This window comes from Xyrauchen texanus, chromosome 47 (assembly GCF_025860055.1).
Source record: "Xyrauchen texanus isolate HMW12.3.18 chromosome 47, RBS_HiC_50CHRs, whole genome shotgun sequence".
Classification (NCBI taxonomy): Eukaryota; Metazoa; Chordata; class Actinopteri; order Cypriniformes; family Catostomidae; genus Xyrauchen; species Xyrauchen texanus.
In genome coordinates, this window is record NC_068322.1 from 19951018 (window position 1) to 19972734 (window position 21717).

General features: G+C 41.2%; 1 protein-coding gene across 1 annotated transcript in view; it reads left to right on the forward strand.

The window, feature by feature from the left end:
- The window catches only part of LOC127639036 (carboxypeptidase M-like), a 56444-nt gene that overhangs the window by 1509 nt on the left and 33218 nt on the right, over positions 1-21717 (forward strand). The window contains exons 2-3 of the mRNA XM_052120858.1: positions 1546-1712; positions 16189-16286. Of these exons, the coding sequence (XP_051976818.1) occupies positions 1547-1712; positions 16189-16286 (264 nt within the window). The 5' untranslated portion in view covers position 1546. The remainder of the gene's footprint in view (positions 1-1545; positions 1713-16188; positions 16287-21717) is intronic.

Here is a 21717-nt window from a genome sequence, read left to right on the forward strand (position 1 = left end):
CCAGTAATAATACTTTAAAATCAATCCTAAATGTAACTGGGAGCCAGTGTAAAGACCTGAGGACTGGTGTGATATGTTCATATTTTCTGGTTCTGCTCAGAATCCTGGCAGCAGCGTTCTGTATGAGCTGCAACTGTCTTATGGTATTTTTGGGAAGGCCAGTGAGGAGTCCATTACAATAATCCACCCTGCTGGTGATGAAAGCATGCACAAGTTTCTCTAGGTCTTGACTGGAAACAAAGCATCTAATTCTTGCAATATTTTTCAGATGATAGTATGCTGATTTAGTTATTGCTTTGACATGACTTCTGAAACTGAGGTCTGACTCTAGAGACACACCAAGATTCCTGACTTGATTTTTAGTTGTTTGACCCCTAGCGTCAAGGTATGCATTCACCTTGAGAACTTCATCTTTGTTTCCAAAGACAATGACTTCAGTTTTGTCTTTGTTTAACTGAAGAAAGTTTTGGCACATCCAACTGTTTAATTCATCAATGCATTGGCACAGGGAGTCAATGGGGCTGTAATCGTTAGGTGATAGGGCTAAGTAGATCTGTGTGTCATCTGCATAGCTGTGGTAAGCAATTTGGTTCTTTTTCATAATTTGGCTCATTGGGAGCATATACAGGTTGAACAGGAGTGGCGCAAGAATTGAGCCTTGAGGGACTCCGCATGTCATGGACGTCCACTCAGACTTATGGTCTCCAAATCCATGTATTCCATCAATAAATATGATATTATGTTTCATATATTATATTTTGTCACATGTTTATTGTTTATTATTTCTTCTATTTTCAAGTATTTAAATTGATTAGCTGAACATGTGCTAAACCACTACTGTCTCTTTAAGAAAACCGGCAGTTCTGTAAAGAGCGTCTGAAAATGAGCATGTTACAGAGAGAGAGGTCTGGAACAGCTTTACCTCATCAGTGGTATGCATGTTTAGAATGAAATGCTTATTTTTTGGTTGTTGTTTTTGATCAACAACTGACTGTAAAGAACAGAAAGGATATAAAAAGAAGCGTTATTCAATGAAAAATTGATTTCTTGGATCTTTTGCCACTTTACATGTAACGTTTGCTGCTGATCTTCTTCACCAATATACTATGCAATAACTGACAAGTGAAAGCTGAACATTTACCAGCCAGTGGCTAATTATCGACATTTTAGTCACATAGTGTGAAATTTGGTTGCAAATGCGAGTGCTTTCCTTACACTGTAGTGGAGGGCTGTGCATAGAGTAAAAGATCGATCATGGAAGAAATATACATTAGCCTACTACAAAATGACAAACTTAAAAGAAGACATACTTGCCATAACCTGTTTAAAAAGCATATTAAATAACTGTTGACCTTTTTGACAGTTAAACAAGTACTTATGCAAATCTTTCCATTGCATGTGTGTGCTTTTGCCAAATGTTTGCAGGTAAACAAGTTGCCACCATGTTGTTCTCATAGAGCAGCCATTTATGCCTATGAAGTGCCTGTGATGCCCAAAATTGCTGTCTAGTGATAGGCTGTTCTGTTCCATTCTATTGGCTCACAGGATGTTCGTCTTCACGCTCTACCTGTTCCTCTGGTCCTGGCTGTCATCCACTCACACTCTGGAGTTTCGCTATCATAACTCTGTGGAAGTAGAGCAGTATCTGAAAGACATCAACAGGATGCATCCAAACATCACATATCTACACAGTATTGGCCAGTCTGTCCAAGGTAAGACTGCTATGATGCTGCATTAAACAGCATGTTAGACAAGGACGTTGCACTTAACATTTTCCTGTATTACCTTATCTGTGTGAACTGCAAGTTTATTAAGAAGTCCCCAGAACTTTCCTTTGATTTTCCAAACCCATATAATGCAACTTTCTTCAGTTAAATAAAAAAGAAGAAGTTTTGAAGAAGGTTTATGCTGCTCTCTATTGAATGTGGATGGGGACCAGGGGCTGTCAAATTAAAAAAATGACAATAATGAAACATAAAATTAGTCCTTATGTATTCCAAGTCTATATATATACACTGATCAGCCACAGCATTAAAACCACTGACGGGTGAAGTCAATACATTTATTATCTCGTTAAAATGGCACCTGGCAAGGGGTGGGATATATTAGGCAGTGAGTGAACAGTCAGTTCTTGAATTTCATGTGTTGGAAGCAGCAAAAATGGGTAAGCGTAAGGACCTGAGCGACTTTAACAAGGGCCAAATTTTGATGGCTAGACGACTGGGTCAGAGCATCTCCCAAACACCAGGTCTTGAGGGGTGTTTCCAGTATGGAGTGGTTAGTACCTACCAAAAGTGGTCCAAGGAAAGACAACCGGTGAACCGGCGACAGGGTCATGGGCGCCCAAGGCTCATTGATTTTCGTGGGAGTGAATGCTAGCCCGTGTGGTTTGATCCCACAGAAGAGCTACTGTAGCACAAATTGCTGAAAAACTTAATGCTGGCCATGATTGAAAGGTGTCAGAACATACAGTGCATTGCAGCTTGTAGCATATGGGTCTGCGTAGCCACAGACCGGCCAGAGTGCCCATGCTGACCCCTGTTGACTGCCGAAAGTGCCTACAATGGGCACGCAAGGCATTTCCATCTGCAGAACTGCCGCCCACTGGATGTTTTTTGTTTTTAGCACCATTCCGAGTAAATTCTAGAGACTGTTTGAGTAAATTCCAGGAGATCAGCAGTTAAAGAAATAATCAAACCAGCCCGTCTGGCACCAACAATCATCCATGCGATTATCTAATCAGCCTATTGTTTGGCTGCAGTGCATAAAATCATGCAGGTATGGGTCAGGAGCTTCAGTTCATGTTCACATCAACCATCAGAATGGGGAAAAATGTGATCTTAATGATTTGGACTTTGGCATGATTGTTGGTGCCTGATGGGCTGGTTTGAGTATTTCTGTAACTGCTGATCTTCTGGGATTTTCACACACAACAGTCTCTAGAATTTACACAGAATGATGCTAAAAACAAAAAACATCCAGTGTGTGGCAGTTCTGTGAATGGAAATGCCTTGTTCATGAGAGAGGTCAACAGAGAAAGGCCAGACTGGTTTAAACTGACAAAGTCTACTGTATCTCAGATAACAGCTCTGTACAATTGTGGTGAGAAGAATGCTCTTCTGAGAAGCGGGTTGGTGTAGTTTAGGCTGCACGAGGGGGACCTACACAACATTAGGCAGGTAATTTGAATGTTGTGGCTGATCAGTATATGTGTAATATATATATATATATGTATGTGTGTGCATTTAAATTTCATACCAAAATTCCAACAAATTTAACTAAACAATATTTAACAAAATAAAATGAAAAAAGCAAATGAATAAAACTCACTATTTTGTGTCTGTGTGTGTGTGTGTGTGTGTGTGGGCGGGTTTGGGTGATTTACGAGGATGAGTTACAAACTGGTTATTACAAGGGTATTATGTTATAAATGTGGTTTATGAGGACATTTCTAGTGTCCCCATAATTCAATGTGTGTGTGTGTGTGTGTGTGTGTGTGTGTGTGTGTGTGTGTGTAAATTGTGAGATATTTCAAGATATTTCAAATGTCCATATTGCTGATATTTGTAAGCAAAATTCATGCTTTTGGAATCTGAATTATTGTGAACTGAGAATTTGTTTGTCGAAAAGTATTACATGCTGGCCCTCAAAAATATGTAATTTCATTAGATAAAATATTAAACCATGTGTCATATATTTTAAAGTAAAGAAAAAAATCAAGCACACTTTTAAGGCAAAACTGTTACAATTGGTATATACAGTTCTCAATAAAGACAAAAAGTATTGTGACACTTTTTGGGTGTCAAACAGTGGTTGAACATGTCCATAGTTCTACACAATGTCCTACACCTGTAGTTACTGTGCTACTCTGACACCTGTGTGAACTTAAGGGAAATTGACTTCAGTTAGTCATTACAAAAATAGCTCAGAAATGTGAAGGTAGCTCTGAGAAAAACTCATCGTTTGTTTGCAGATGCCACTTGCTTTGATATTTTGTAATCTAATGCAGTCATACATTAAGTGTGCCTCAATTGTCCAAATACATATAGATGCACTTTGACACTTTGGCTTTACATGCACTAAAGGAATGTTAGACACATATCCCCCTCTCACTCAGTTTAATTTGATTTCTTCTCAGTTTCATGCTTTATTAGTATTACTAATATTTATATGTTCGTATTGCCAAGCATTTGCAGCATACAAATAAATCTGTGCTCGCTCTCTCTGACTCGCTCTCTGATGTGGTTGGGAAATCTACAACAACATCTCTTAAGGCTCTAAATGGGCTGTATTGCTCACATACCTGTACATGACAATTAGAGGTCGACCGATAGAGGATTTTGGCAATACCGTTTACTAAGGTTGTGGAAAAGGCAGATAACCTAATAATCAGCTGATAGTTTTTCCAAATCTACTTATGGAATGTAAAAAAGCTAAACAAAACAAAAAACTTTCTTAGCCTTTTTGGCGTCGGCCAGAGAGATGAATGAGTAATAATAAAAAACTATTGGCAACTATTAACATAGATGTTTGCTGATAACCGATAATTCCAAAAAGCAACTATTAGCACTGATTAACTTGTAAAGTCAATATAATGGTCTACCTCTTCTGAAAATACAAGATTACATTGAAGCATTTTGTGTTAGTGGGTTAGAATCACTACCATCTGCTTTTTTCAGCACTGCAAAATGTTGATCCTAATCTGCAATACATTTTGCGTGAAAACCTTTTTTGTACCCAAAGAACACTTGTTTGCAGTTATTAGTAAATAGGACCCTATACTACCCTTTTAGGTTTAATATAAAAGTGGGTGCACCATTTCTTTATGCCAGAGGAAACTATATTTTGTTGATTTTATCACTACTTAGACACAACACTTGTTTGGGATCTTGGCATTTGGCCTAACATATAAGTCACCCTTCTAAATACCATATACCAAAACGCTTGGAGTGTGGCAAAGTTGTTCCTATCAGTGGCAGGATCCAGTGAGATAACACAACTCCCTTGAACAAACTTCACACTGCTTTTCCCAGCTTTTACTCTGAGACACACCAATGTTACTCTTTTAAAGTGTAGCCACATCAGACTTTGTGTTCCAATCACGTCCATTCATACACATGCAAATGAAAGTAGGAAAACAAACATACTATATGTGTATATATTTAGTCTTTTGCATACCAAAGTTTGTGCACTCCAACTTGTGAATTCATGTAGCGAAAATATGTTTGACCAATGAACTAAAAGCCACAGATTGACCTGTTGGCTCAATAAACAGAGTACACATTTCAATGCTGTATGGTTTGCAGTGTTGCAGGAAAGTGGAGTGGAGATAATATATTCAAATGATCCTAAAATCCTTAGGAGAGATAAAAATAGATACAAACGAGATGGCTGTTGACTTGCATTGAAAGTATAGAGCTATATGTAGATTGCATAGCCCAGATAATGTGGTCTTGGAAGAATCTGAGAGAAGAATCAGAATCTGCAAAATTTGGCATCTTGTTAAATTGAAGCACAATTTGATACATTGTTGAGATCTCTACTTATCCCTAGTAGAGTCTTTACCTCAAGAGAAAAATCTGATGAAGCACCTCAGCAAAAGTCTCATTTTGCTCTCCATTTAATCTTATTGCTGCAATTAATTTAGTAAACAATTGAAATATTAAAGATATTTTGAAAATTAAAGTGATTCCTTTTCATTGAATGGTCTGAAGTAATTTAGCATACTTAAAGCCTTGTGTGACCGCTCCTATAGCCTAACAAAAGGATCTAGTGTAGCTACAATGCCACGCTTCAGAAATCTGTCTCTAAGCCTATACGTTCATACCGAAAGAATGTTTTGATGCAGGCTGCATTGTCTGGGGCCATTTGAAAAGATAGTTTGCTCATCCCAGTTGTTATTTGAAAGGGAAATCAGTGCTACTAAAGGTTTGCTGTTTCCCAAAGACGATCAGCCTGACAGAGTTAAACAGAGGTGGTAAATAACGCCTGCACCAGAGCACAATGAATCTCCTATGTCAAGAGATCAGTACAACAAATAAAGCAGACCTTTTATTTGCATTTGGGAGACAGAAAAGACAGAATAGTTAAGGCATTGAGAACCCAAGTGTAACCCATCTTGGTTCTATATGATATAACGGCTTCCTGCAATTCATATTAAATTCTATTTAGAACTTCCTTCCTATAAGCATTTTCTAATCCAATATTAGATGGATTTTAATTTACACTTAATAAAGTAATTTTGCTAAGTGGTCACCGAACAACTACTGTGTTTAAGATGACAGACCGATAGAGACATTGGTCTATCCTGGCAAAGGTGCTAAGTCTGTGACATTTTAAGTTAATTCGCTCCATGGATCAGGTTGTAATCTTGGCTCGACACAAAACTATCATTGAGCAGAACTCCTAAGCTGCCAAGTCTCTCTCCCTCGCTCTTCCCTCTCCTGCTCTTTTTCTTGATTTAGAAGCTTTGCTGTTGTACGCATTTTCCCAACCTCTGTTTCTAAAAGGGTTTCCTCCATATGCCATACGAACCAAATCTCTTTTTCTTCAACTCATGACAAGCAGAGTGCCCCAAGGGTCACTCTTAGGCCCACTTTAGTTGATTAAAACCTCAAGTAAACGTCTGCTTCCCCGGTTAAATATCTCCATCTACTAATGCAGGGAGTGTCCAAAGATAATCCAAGGACTCTGTGGTACCACCAAGCTTTTCAATTAGTTGATTGAATTGCACTTCAAGAAAGCAACCCTTAATGAAGAAGTTGACGTGTCCTTCATCTTTTTGAAGCCTTTGTAACGGTTGATTGTGTCAGACAATTTACAAGCAATCACTTCAAACCTCTAAGAGATTGTGTTGCCATTGTGGGCTCTTGTCCCATCAAGCTTGTCCTAATCCCTCTGTGTTGTCTATTTAAGGCCAGGAAATGAGAGACCTGAGTTGACTAGAGGTAATCCAGGACACCACCTGCTTAGCTTGGAAGACTGTCCTCATTTGATTACCTCATCATCTCTGTCTAATCAGTGTTACAGTTGCCCACCGGGCAGGAAGGGAGGTGGAGGCAAGCTATAATTATCACTGATGTAATATTTTGTTTCAGATACTTGATTAGTTGGGCATAATTAACTAAAGCTTGTCTCGTAATTATCAACCCAGACAAATGCCATTTGTTATGTGAAAACAGCGTTGACTTAATCAAGATTACATTTAGAATCCCTTTAACATTTCATAATTCTGAACATAATTTTTCTTGTTTGATAAACATCAATAATTGGATTTTAGATGTTTTTAGCTTTTGTTAGTTAAATAATTTAACATGCTCTAGTTATTTGGGTAAAGCATCTTCCACATGGTTCTCATTGGGGTGGCAATGCAACATCATCGTCAAGCACCACTTTGCCCGCACCCATAACAAGCTTTTCAGATAGAGTCACGTTGGGGCAAATTTATGAGTTTTCCAGGGGAGAAAGCATGATGTGTGAGCAGTAAATGTTGAAAATGTGTTTGGAAGAGAGAGAAAAAAAACTGGCAATGGCTTTTTTAGTCACATTACTTTTTTGATGCACATCTTGTATTCCTAATAAATTCAGTAGGATTTTATTCAGTAAAAGTTTTTCCATTATAGTTTATGTGCATTACTTCTTTATGAATGAAAAAATTTACCTCAAGCAAGCTTATACGTTTTTCTATGCACATTTTGAAGATTTTATTCACATCCTAGTGTTTCAATCCAGCAGTTTTTATGCGGTATCCCAAAATGCACATAAAAATATGTGGATGAAAACCCATCTAATGACTTCATTAGTGAGGCAAAAATGTGTGTGGAAAAACACTTTGGTGTAAAGTTGGACCTATCAATTAAAGACAGGCTTGCAAGCAAATTGTCCGGTAATCATTGGCTGATGCTTCAAAATGTCAGTGGCAATGGTGTCAAAGTTTAAATTGTTTGTTTAGCATCCGGGGCAATGCTGAACCTGACATTATTTTTCCATTTGAAGGCCCCTTAATGGGGTAGTTGGCCCTTAGATATTTGAGTTTAGCAATCAAATTTAAGTCCTGCCATTAGAATCTCACCAAACATGTCCACAATCCAAGATCTCTCCTACTCTTGTAGCTTTGGGAATAAATGTCCAGGTGCATTTATAGCAGGACTGATTTTATGGGGTTATATTGGAGTTTTATTGAAATGTATTGAAGCAGAAAAAAAACATTAATTTTGCAGATACCGCAGGGCTTTGTTTGTAAATCAGCATTTTTCCATTTAAGTGTTATGTGTAACAGGAACCGGTGATGAAATGCTGGCAAATCAGCTCTGACAATACAAAGAAAGAAAAAAAATACCTGAAAAGTTTTGTATTAATTGTATTTGTAAACAAAGGTGTAACATTAAAGGTTCTGAAGTAACATTGAGTTAACCGAAACACTAAGATGTCTGAAAATTCACTCGGTTGCTTAACAAGGCCGTTGTGATGTGATGAACATACTGTAAATGTAATCTTTTTTTTTCCCCATATTGGTAGTAGTCTACTGTATTTCTGGTGCAACTTTGTTAAAGATCATTTCCAGCATATGCCTTCATTAAAGTTTTTGATGTTGGTTTGTGAATGGAAAACTGGGAAGCCGTTGCTTGTTTGAATAACAGGTTGTACCTTCATCCATTAATTTCATGGCAAGTTAATGGGTTTTATGTGTGGAAGTCACTGAACATGGAAGACCTACATGTTGGAGGTGGAGAACCTGACACGGTGGAGTATTTCACTGAATGCCAACAATACAAAAGAGCTCATTGTGGATTAAAAAAAATAAATAAAGGTGCTCTTGAATGAGGAAATAATAATCCAAAAGGAAAAAAGAAAATCAAGGCACACTTCCAGATCAAAATATAGTAAAAGCCTTTTATTATCAATGGCTATAACAGTAGTTTAAAACAGTGGAAAAAAGAGGGCTGCAAACCTACGCGTATCGGCAAAAAAAACGTCTTCATGGTGCAGCCTACAACACACACAATAGTGACTTAAGAAAAGACTCTCACTTCGTTATTGCTAAATTGGGCATGCCTGCTCAGAAGAAATCACTAACATAATTTAGTGTCAGAAATCCACTAGGTGGAGTATATCTAGGTATATCAAACTTTAAAGAAAATGACTGAAGTCAATGTGTTAATTTAAACTTGGAAAATCCATTGCCTTCATCTGATAAATATAAAATGTTTCTCTTTGTAATAATATTTTTAAAAGATCCCCAACTTCGTATGTTTTTGTGACAGGGCGGAGGGCGGGGCCGGGTCATGATTATACACACCTGGTCCCTTGTCAGGCTAATTAAGCCTCCGAGAGTAATAAAGGCCGACTGCGGAGGATGGTGCGGCAGAGAGAGATCGTTTACGTCTGTGTGATTGGCTTTGGTTTAATTTAATAATTAAAATATGGTTTATATTGCCAGGCCGGTTCTCGCCTCCTCCTTTCCATTGAACTGCTTTACAGTTTTATTCAACTGTTTCTAAAGCTTCCACTGTAAGACTATCAGGGTTGCTATTTTGGGCTGCGTGAAAATGCCTCACCATAGGATAGTCCATATTATGTTTTCTAATGGCATACTTATGTTCAGAGACCCTATCCTTTAAACGATGCTTCGTTCTCACTATGTAGAAGCAACCACAACTGCATGATGACAATACACTACATACTGTGTGTTGCAGTTAAGAAAGGACTTTACCTCATAGGCTTTTTAGTCAATGTACTGTTTACCCTCCTTTATATTACAGCAATGACTACATAAGCCACATTTATACAAGCCCTTTAAAGACTGATGTAGCCAAGTAGTTTTCTTTTTGCTAGATAAGTGAATTTTTACTAATTTGTCTTTTAGAGATGGTGCTCTTCTGAAACTGATTTTGGGAGGGCCAGGAAAAACTTCCCTAAGAGTTGGATCACTCTGGATCAAATTCCAATTTGACATGACAACTTGTTTTATATGATTGGACAAATAACCATATTCTGTAACAAAATAGACTTGATTTTCTGTTCTTTTTTCTTTTCTCTATGCAGTTTTCACGGATGGAAACTGTCAGCTCTTAAGTGTTTCTATCTGTTGACTTCCTATATACCGTAGTGTGCAGACAGCCTACCTCCCCTTTTGAAATCAAAAAGTATACTTAATTTGACATTTCTGTCATTATTGTTAATATGATCAAAAAACATCTTTGGTGCCCGTCCACAAACATAAGATGACATCTATATATCTATCGCCCACACCACAAAATACTGCCAATGTGTTCAGATTGCTGCACATAGCCCTTCTCCCATAACCCAATAAATAAATTTGCATAATTTGGAGCATAACATGCTCCCATTGCTGTCCCATGTACTTGAATGCAGAGTTGATCTTGAAAGACACAAAGCTCATTGTGGACTTTGGGAAGAAACAAATTATTACAATCCTGTTTTAATCAATGGGGCCCCTTTGTAGGGACTGAAAGGCTCCCAGTACCTCTGAGCCCACACCTCAGAGGACTTGACATGGACCACACAACAACAGCTTAGATGGGAAGGCACAACAGCGTTGCTACCTTTAGTGTCTGGGGAAGTTCTGGATAGGCCCCCAGATATTGAGATCTTTTTTGTTTCATAGACAAAAACGACTGGTGGAGAGAGCAGAGAGGTCATGTGAATGTATCATTAGGTGTGAACATCTACATTAGGCAAGAAAAATTATTAAAAATCGTATTAAAAATCCCCAAAATAATAGCTTCTTGCTGGTGCGGCTCAAGTAAATACTACCACAGCCTTTGAGCCAATACTGATTACTACTTACTCAAAACTTAGGGCCAATTTTTTTGTGATGGGCTGTAATGCCCTACAATGCAAAAACGCAGAAATAAAGGCAACACTGAATCTGAGAAAAACATGGCTTCAAGGTGTTCAAGGGCTACGAGGATTTCATCAGCGCTTGGTGAGTCTGGTCTCACTGTTACCATTGCTGAACAAGTCTTCTTTTAGGAAGAATACCTTTCTTCTGTGCTGTACTCCTCCCAGTCGACCAGGTACTCAAGACGACCCCTCCGGCAGTCCAGGATCACACACACGGAATACACCGGATCATCCTCCAGGAGTGGCAGATGGGCTTCATCACCTCCATTGGGCTCTGTGTGGGGGAGACAGTTTAGGAGGGTAGGGTTTTAGTAAAGATATGTGAAAGGTATGTGCAATTCTGTACTGCAGTGGTATCTGGAGACGATATGTGACAGGATTAACTCTAAAATAGGAAAAGGACCGATAAAACGAGGACTTAGCTTTCTACCTGGAAGACAAAGCCTGATGTCCCTAGTAGAGAGCTAGACCTTTTGTCCGGGCAGGTATGATGGCGGATCTGAGCAGCGGATGTCGGCCTAGCTCTTCTGCCTTCTTACGGCCTGCTGCAGGTGGACATGCACCGCATTCCAGACCTCTCACTCATCTTGAACCAATAATCTACCGCCGGGACATCAGAGGGTTCTCCTGACCAGGGGAATAGCAGAGGTTGGAGGCAGAGTAGGCACTAGAGTGGAGTGAGGCCGGTGGTCTGCTGGCGTTGAAATAACACTGCTCAAATGCTGGTGGTGGAGGCGACGACATCCACAACGGAGGGGAGTTCCAGATTTGGATGACAAAGTATCAGAGCGGAGGTGAAGGCCAATTTGAGGGTTTGTAAGGCATGGGCATCTTCGTGTGACCAGGGTAATGTTTTTGGCTTCTTGCACAGAAGGGCGGTTAATGGAGCGGCGACGGAATTTCCTGATAAATTGACGATGGAAGTTTTTTTTATTAAGTTTTTGAAAGGAATTGCTGGAGTTCCTTTACCGTAGTTGTTGTTGGCCAGGACTGTACTGCTTCATCCTTCCCCTGGTCCAATTGAACACACTCTGGGGTTAGCAGTAGCCTTAAAACTAATCTGACGCAAGATGGAAGGCATACTTTTCAGCTTTCAGATAAAGGTGGTGTTCTCATAGATGCTGGAGGACTAAGTGTACATGCCGTCCGTGCTCTCCAGATGATTTGAGTAACTGAGGACCTCGTAGATGTAGATGAGAAATTAATGCAGGTAATCATTGAAGATCTCATTCTTAAACTCCTGGAAGACAGAAGGATCGTTGACCAATCCATACGGCATCACCAGATATTCGTAGTTGCCTGTAGGGGTCACGAACGCGGTCTTCCATTCATCTCCCTTACAGATTTGGATCAGATTGTATGACCTGCGAAGGTCCAGTTTGGTGTAGATTTTGGCTCCTCACTGCATCACCAGGGTGGCTGGAACCAGGGGAAGATACCGGACCTTCACAGTCACTTGGTTGAGGGTGCGGTAATAGAAACAGGGTCATGGGCCTCCATCCTTCTTTACGAAAAAGAAACTGGATGCACAGGGTGAAGTGGAAGGTCGAATATATCCTTGCTCAAGGGTTGTACTCTATTGCATGCTGTTCTGGCAGCGAGAGGGGATAAACTCGTCCTCATGGAAATGTAGCCCCAGGGGGAAGGTCTATCGCACAATCCCATGGACGATGAGGTGGGAGTTGGGCTGCTTTGGTTGCACTGAAGATGTCCATGAAGTTACTGTACTCAAGAGGAATGGAGACAGACTGATAAATGTTGGGCCTTTCAACTGTTGTCACGTTGATGTGTACTGGGGAAGAATTTGTAGCAGGTGGAGGACTTTGTCGACGAGGTAGGTTTAGACATTCCTGAAAGCACTGTGACCCCCAGGATAGGACTTGTCACGATGGGAGAATATTGAAGCAGCCACGGTCTGCCCAGAACGATGTTAGACAAGGAGCCCTCCAGCACCAAAAAGAATATGCGCTCTGAATGACAAGTGCCCACCTTCAGCATTACAGGACCAATTCTATGGATTTCCTAGGGGTTGTTCCACTACTCAGTGGATGGGGAACGCAGAGGAGCAGTTGAAGTTTGTGAGACCGATTTGTTGGCAGAGCGTCGAGGAGATGAATTTGCCAGCAGATCCCAAGTCGACGAGGGCCTCTACTGTGAAAGACAAAGAACAGGCAGAAATGTGACCATTGTACTCAACAGGGAATGAAGCACTGGCTTAAACTGGACAGAACTCACCATCTCTCATGGAGGACGAACGGGGCAGTCAGCCACTACAGACTCTAGCCGATGAGCCACCCAGATGGAGAGCTGGATGAAACGCTCAAGCCCCACAGCATTGTCATAGGAGGCGAGTTGTCTTTGGAGCGCAGCTGTAACCCCCTGTGATAGGCGATGAGGAGTGCCACTTCGTTCAAACGCACTGGCTGAGGCGAGGGTGCGGAAGGTTATCGCATAGTCTGTGATGGAGAGGTGGCATTGATGTAGATTATGTAATTGGTCTCTCGCATGTGCGCTTCCAGTTGGATGTGAGAACACCTCCCTGAAGTGAGAAATTAAAGGCATCTAGGGAAAGAATGACCGGGCCATTGTTATTCCAGAAGCAGATTTCCTATTGTAATGCTTGAACAGACAGGAAGGAGATGATGAAAGCGATTTGAGATCTCCATGGCAAGAGAACACTGGAGGAGGAACCCATTATAATCCTCCACAGACCCAGAATATGATGCTGGATTGACTACTGGCCCTGAATGTTGGCTCTGGTGTGTTCAGTAAGGAGTCAACTGAAGGGGCTGTTGGCATTGGAGGACTTGGCTGCGGTATACTGTTTGTGGGAGTAGCACGCTTCGAAGCGAGGAAATCACCAAAGTTTCTGTACCATGGCTTCAAGGATTTCATCTGCGCTGGGTTAGTCTGGTCGCTGTTACCATTGCTGGACAAGTCTTCTTTTAGGAACTCAAGCAACACAAGTTGTAGTTAGTTGAAACCAGGTGCGAGAACGTTTACGGAGACTCACTGGATATACAGGATATAAACGGTGAGATCAACCACAGATGAAAAAACTCATGTGAGTATACAGGTAATTTACAGTAAGCAGGTTTCACAGGCAGATGAGGGAATCACAAGGTGAGTTTCTGGATAAACTGTCCACAGAACTGAAGAGGAGGGATCAGGCAGAGAATCAGGATTAAGAATAAACAAACGAAAACGAGAATCTACAGGTTCAGTGTAATACAAGGTAAGTAAACACTGCGTGAGAGCAGCACGGTCAAACTAGAGTCCTTTGTGAGACTTGATGGTCAACTGGATTGAAGGTGAGTTATTTAAGCAGTCCTTGATGAGTGAGCTGATTGAGTGCAGGTGTGGCGAATTAGAAGTCAGAAGAATAGGAGTGGAACACTTAGGGAAGTGGAGAGCCAGAGGGAGGCGTGACACAAGGCTTTTTGATTGTCTAGCCAAATTTGGATTATAAAATTGTCTAGTTTTCTCTTGAAATCAATAAAATTGAATAACAATCTGGAGAAGTCATGTAATTTAATCAGTCAAAATGTATTTTGCTTTATTACATTGGGCTTTAAACAAAAATAAATACTTGAACATAAAATATTTAAATTGAAATAATTTCAAGAATTACATGAATTGATAATGTCAGCTAAAATATGGTGATGTAATAAACTAAATTAATTAAATAATTAATAAAGAGATAAATAAATAAATACCAGCGTTAAAATTATTTCTAGTATTATTTGAAGAAGTGATAATGTACGGTCGGCTAAATCACATGGGGACATAATATACTAAATTAATGAATTAAATAATTAATTTACAAAGAGATAAATAAATGTGTTAGGAATATTTTGGATCTGGTCGCGATCTCCAATTATCCCCGGTCCCGTCTACCTATGTTCGTGCCAAGTGAAGCGCAGTCATGAGTCTGAGTCTCTGTAGACTTCGCGAAGGAAATAGAAAGAATGACACACACACACACACTCAGTCTGTATTCAATCTATTCAATGTTTTTTAGAGCAGGCAAGTCATTTATATTTTCATGAGACAATAAACAGCCAATGGGAAAGCGGTAACAAGGGGAAAAATGGGTGTACAGAAAAGAGGCCATGTACAGATGTTCCAGCCGTGGTGCCTCACGGTTGACGTCGGTGGATGGGTGTGGCCTTAATCAGATCACAGAAGTAAGTATGCAGAACATGATAAAGGGAAAGAGAAAACTGTCAGCAGTTGCTAAATATATTGACTCACTATCGTGCGCACTGCAGCCTGCATCTGGGGTCAACTGATCATACATGGAAGGTCAGAAGCACACACACACACACACACACACACACACACACACACACACACACATGAAGCAGAACAGCATGTACAATTTCATATTTCTCACAAAATGAATATTTGAATTTAAATTATTCATTAAGTGATAAGGTACGTGATAATGTACAGCTGGCTATTTTACAGGTCGATTTGTTAAAATAAGTAAATTAACTAATGGACACAAAATATTTCAGTTTAATTTATTTTAAGAATTACTTAAAAAGTGATCAAAATAAAATAACAAATAAATAAATAAATAGACCAAATATTTTAGTTTAAATTATTTCAAGAATTACTTGAACTTGAAGTGATAATGTACAGCTGGCTATTTTACAAATAGAAATTATTTCAAGTAATCAAATAAATGGACTTGTAATATTTGAGAATATTTGTGTCTAATGATCATTATATTGCTCTGCTTTATACAATTCTGTTAATGTTCTGTGTATTTTTGATATTCTTCCCATTGAAATGTATTCATTGTGTATTGATTAAACGTGTGAAAATTAAACTTAGACTTCACTTTCTTATAATAACAGCAACCAATCATATTGCAGGAAAAAGTTATTTGTAGTAAAACAGGTCACTTGAACATTAGTAAAAGTCTGGAAGCTGGTCCTGAATATTTCTTTGCACCAGTTCACCCTAAACTTGCTTAAACTTGCTCCATGAATGTGAGACCTCCATATACAATAACACTCAGAGAGGCAAGAGAGAGAGAGAGAGAGAGAGAGAGAGAGAGAGAGAGAGAGAGAGGTGGGCAATAGAGTGAATGAGAACTAGGCGTGAGATTACATAGGATTGGGTTGCCGGGTTCCAGCCTAAACTGTGCAAAAACATTATTTGAGGATCTGGTTAACTATAAAAACAGCGAGACATTAATCATGTGACCAGCATAAGGTCCACTGACACTTAATTCAGTTGCAAATGCACCAATTCACGACTCATTGAAACATTTGTTTGAAGTCGATTAACATTTACATTTTGTCTTTCTAGGAAGAGAACTGTGGGTCTTGATACTGGGTCAACATCCCAGAGAACACCGAACGGGCATCCCAGAATTCAAATATGTGGGCAACATGCACGGCAACGAGGTAATGCGTATGGACACACACACACACACACACACACACACACTGTTGCAGCTGTTTTTCTTAGTTGTTTTATTACAATAAGTAATTATAGTTCCACAAATTATGTCATCATTTACTCACCCTCATGTTGTTCCAAACCCATATGACGTTATTTCTTTTGTGAAAAGAAAGTAGATGTTAGGCAGAATGTTAGGGACTGACAACTTAGTCACCATTCACTTTCATTACATGCAAAAATATAAAGGTTAAATAAATGCGAGGCTAACGAAAGAAAGTCTTACAGGTTTGGAACGACATGAGAGTGAGTAAGTATAATAGAATGTACATTTATATGTGAACTGCCTATAAGTCTGGGGGGAAATATATTTAGCAGTTAAAGCTTGTAGTGAAAAGCAAAGGTTTCATGAGTTCAAAAGACTCATGTCCTCATGTTCGAAAGATGTCCGTTTTCTTTACATGAAGCTAAATTTGGAACTGGGCACTTTCTTAAATAGATCTGACTCTGTGTTTGTTTAGTTTTTTTGTTGTTGTTTGAGCGAGAGGGGCCTGTGGCGGTCTGAAGGGGCATATTTGGTGAATGGTGTGTGGGAAACGGGGTCCGCTCACAAAAGCATTACAGTTCGTAGAACCGGCCCGGGACGGCAGTGAGGGGCAGTGGACTGTGACCCTCACCGGAAAATTCCAGGGTGGGGTATTGAGGGGGATCTTTTCACTAGTTTGCTCCGCCTCCTTGCGCATTCAGAACTATTGTGAATTCAGTACTTCCTGTCTTTGTGTGGGGACTAAACCAAATTTGCTCAATGGGAACTCTGATTGGAATTACTATTGGATTTGGGGTAGTTGGAAAGCTTTAGGTGATAGTTTGTTGGCTGAAGTCATTTTTTTTCAATGACAAAAGGATAGTTTACCCAAAATTAAAAATTCTTTCAGAATTTTTTCACCCTCACGTTAAACCCGTATGACCTTCTTTTGTGGAACAGAAAAGGAGATGTTTGGCAGAATGTTTAGGAAAGAGTTGCACAGAATTATGCACTTTACCTTTAAATACATGATGCATATTATAGCATACTACATTGCTCGAATTGCCTTTGGTCAGTGAAAGCTTTGATTGTGTGATGGCAGCTGTATCACCCTGGTGTCACTTATTTAGACTGCATCCTGTCTGGACGTCTGAAGAGGACCACTGTTCAAATCACACAAATGCAAGGAAGTGCTAAACAAGCTATTTGAATATTCAAGATGGGAGGTGCATTTTAAATGTAACCTGTAAAGAACTGTAAGCCATAGGACCGTTATGCACACCAACAAACAAGTAGAGTGATTGTATTTAACTTCATTGTCATTGTGCAGCGAGTTACAAATGTCATTATAAGTGATCATTATAGTGCAGAAGACAGAGCATTGTGTCATATGTGGTCAGAATAGTAAAATGTGCTAAATTACATACAGTATATGCATATATGTATTGGGGGCAGACAGGTAATAGTTATAGTCCTGAATACATAATTGTAAATCTAAATACATTTTAATGTAAACATATATTAGTAAATATGAAAATAAATTAATAAATATAAAATATGTAATTCATGTAAATATATAAACTCATTCAAGAGTCATTTTACCAACATTAGTTTACAAATAGATTGTTTCACTTTTAATTGACTATATCACAATTCCAGTGGGTCAGAAGTTTACATACACTAAGTTAACTGTGCCTTCAAGCAACTTGGACATCCATCCATCCATCCATCTTCAACCGCTTATCCGAAGTCGGGTCGCGGGGGCAGCTGCTCCAGCAGGGGGCCCCAAACTTCCCTATCCCGAGCCACATTAACCAGCTCTGACTGGGCGACCCCGAGGCGTTCCCAGGCCAGTGTGGAGATGTAGTCTCTCCACCTAGTCCTGGGTCTTCCCCGAGGCCTCCTCCCAGCTGGACGTGCCTGAAACACCTCCCTAGGGAGGCGGCCAGGGGCAACCTTACCAGATGCCCAAACCACCTCAACTGACTCCTTTCAACGCAAAGGAGCAGCTGCTCTACTCCGAGCTCCTCACGGATGACTGAGCTCCTCACCCTATCTCTAAGGGAGAAGCCCGCCACCCTTCTGAGGAAGCCCATTTCGCCGCTTGTACTCGCGACCTAGTTCTTTCGGTCATGACCCAACCTTCATGACCATAGGTGAGGGTAGGAACGAAAATTGATCGGTAGATCGAGAGCTTTGCCTTCGGCTCAGCTCTCTTTCGCGGACAACGGTGCGATAGAGCGAGTGCAATACCGCCCCTGCTGCCCCGATTCTCCGCCAACCTCCCGCTCCATTGTCCCCTCACTCGTGAACAAGACCCCGAGGTACTTGAACTCCTTCACTTGGGGCAAAACCTCATTCCCTACCTGGAGTACGACTCCATCGGTTTCCTGCTGAGAACCATGGCCTCAGATTTAGAGGTGCTAATCCTCATCCCAGCTGCTTCACACTCGACTGCCAGCTTATCCAGTGAGAGCTGAAGGTCACGGACCGATGATGACATGAAGACAACATCATCTGCAAAAGCAGCGATGAGATCCCCAGCCCACCGAATCAAGACACCTTCCCCACCTCGACTACGCTCGATATCCTGTCCATGAATATCACAAACAGGATTGGTGACAAAGCGCAGCCTTGGCGGAGACCAACCCCCACATGGAATGAACTCGACTTTGTGCCGAGGACCCGACACAGCCCTCGCTTTGGACGTACAGGGATTGGATCGCCCTAAGAAGGACCCCCCACCCCGCACTCTCAAGCAGCACCTCCCACAGTCTCTCCCGGGGACCCGGTCATACGCTTCTCCAGATCCACAAAACACATGTAGACCGGATGGGCATACTCCCAGGCCCCCTCCAGGATCCTTGCAGAGTAAAGATCTGGTCCGGCTGCTCCACCGACCAGGACCTAAAACCGCATTGTTCCTCTTCAATCTGAGGTTCGACAATCGGCCGAACCCTCCTCTCCAGCACCTTGGAGTAAACTTTACCAGGGAGGCTGAGAAGTGTGATACCCCTGTAGTTGGCACACACTCTCTGATCCCCCTTTTGAAGAGGGGAACCACCACCCCGCTCTGCCACTCCTTAGGTACTGTCCCAGATTTCCACGCTAATGTTGAAGAGGCGTGTCATCCATGACACCCCTCCACATCCAGAGCTTTCAGCATTTCTGGTCGGATCTCATCAATTCCTCGGGCTTTGCCACTGCGGAGTTGTTTGACTACCTCAGTGACCTCCCCAGGGAAATAGAATCTGATCCCCCATCATCCTCCTGCTCTGCCTCTACCATAGAGGGCTGTTGGGATTTAGGAGTTCTTCAAAGTGTTCCTTCCACCGCCCAATAACCTCCTCGGTTGAGGTCAACAGCGCCCCATCTTTGCTGTATACAGCTTGAATGGTTCCCCGCTTCCCTCCTAAGGTGGCGGATCGGTTTTCCAGAAGCACTTTGGTGCGGACCGAAAGTCCTTCTCCATGGCTTCTCCGAACTTTTCCCACACCCACTGCTTTGCCTCCCTCACGGCCGAGGCCGCAGCACTTCGGGCCCTTCGGTACCTTGCACTGCTCTCCGAGTCCTCCGGGACAACAAATCCCGAAGGCCTCTTTCTTCAGTCGGACGGCTTCCTGACCACCAGTGTCCACCACGGTGTTCGAGGGTTACCACCCCTGCGGCACCTAAAACCTTGAGGCCGCAGCTCTCCACCGCGGCTTCGCAATGGAAGCTTTGAACATTGCCCACTCGGTTCAATGTCCCCAACCTCCGCAGGGATGCCTGAAAAGCTCCACCGGAGGTGTGAGTTGAAGATCTCACGGACAGGGACCTCCTCCAAACGCTCCCAGTTCACCCAAGACTACTCGCTTGGGCTTCCCAGGTCTGTCCAGAGTCTTTCCCCACCCCTGACCCAACTCACCACCAGATGGTGATCGGTTGACAGCTCTGCCCCTCTCTTTACCCGAAGTGTCCAAACATATGGCCTCAGATCCGACGACACGATTACAAAATCGATCATCGACCTTCGCCTAGGGTGCTCTGGTACCACGTACACTTATGAGCATCCTTATGTTCGAACATGGTGTTTGTTATAGATAATCCATGACTAGCACAGAAATCTAATAACAAACATCCACTTGAGTTCAGATCAGGAGGCCGCTCCTCACAATCACGCCTTTCCAGTTGTCCCTGTCATTTCCCACGTGCGCTTGAAGTCACCCAGCATCACTATGGAGTCCCCTACTGGGGCCCTATTCAGGACTCCATTCAGGGTCTCCAAGAAGGCCGAATACTCTGAACTGCTGTTCGGTGCATATGCACAGACAACAGTCAGAGTTTTCCCCACAACCCGTGAGGCGTAGGGAGGCGACCCTCTCATCCACCGGGTAAACTCCAACGTAGTGGCGCTCAGCCGGGGACTCGTGAGTATCCCCACACCCGCCCGTCGCCTCACACCCTGGGAAACTCCAGAGAAGAATAGAGTCCATCCCCTAGCAACTTGGACAATTCCAAAATATTATGTTATGCCTTTAGACAATTGGCCAATTATCTTCTGATGAGTCAATTGGAGCTGTACCTGTGGATGAATATGTAGACATAAATCCAAAAATAAATAATTATCTAAATAATAAATAGAAAATTAGTATGTTTGTGTGGTGAAGAATAATACAATAATGCAAAAGTGGTTTGTAGCAACAACAACTACACTAACTGTTTTTGTTTTAAACGCACACAGGGCTAATGTGGATTACTGTGCGACAGGATTACATTATTGCTTTACTCCAGATTAAAGTAAATTACATTACGGTGAGCCACATTCATGACACGATCAGATCAAATTTCAGAGTAAACTTTTTAAATCCATTATGCACAATTGTCAAGCAGTATTTACGAAAGAGTAGTTTTATAAATGATTACACATATGAATTCTGCTCAAGTTTCATTAATGTGGCCTATTGCTACTTTTTTATGGAAAGTACTTTTGGTTCTTTTGCATTTCAATTCTCATTGTCGCTCTTCCGGAATGGTAGCGCTATGCTTTTTTTGCAGGTGTTTCAATGTGCTATTTTTCATGTAATGTCTGTACACCTCAGTGCATATAGACATTGTGCTGCTTGCAGTGTGGACAGCGTAAAACTTGAGTGTTATAGCGTAAATAAAAAAACAACTTTTCTATAATTGTTAATTCCAATAAAAACTAATTTCTGTTTAAATCGTTCAATTGTATTTGCCAGTAAATAAATTAAACTACATTTTGTTCAGGTGCTCAATACTAGGGTATCGTGGTTGGTTGCCAGCAGGGTTGGGAGGGTTACTTTTGTTCCGTTAGATTCCTCAAGGTCAGTAACATATTCTAAATACTTTGGATTACTTCTTCAGCACTGGTATTTCTTCACTTTTTTTTACTTTAACTCTGCCAGTAC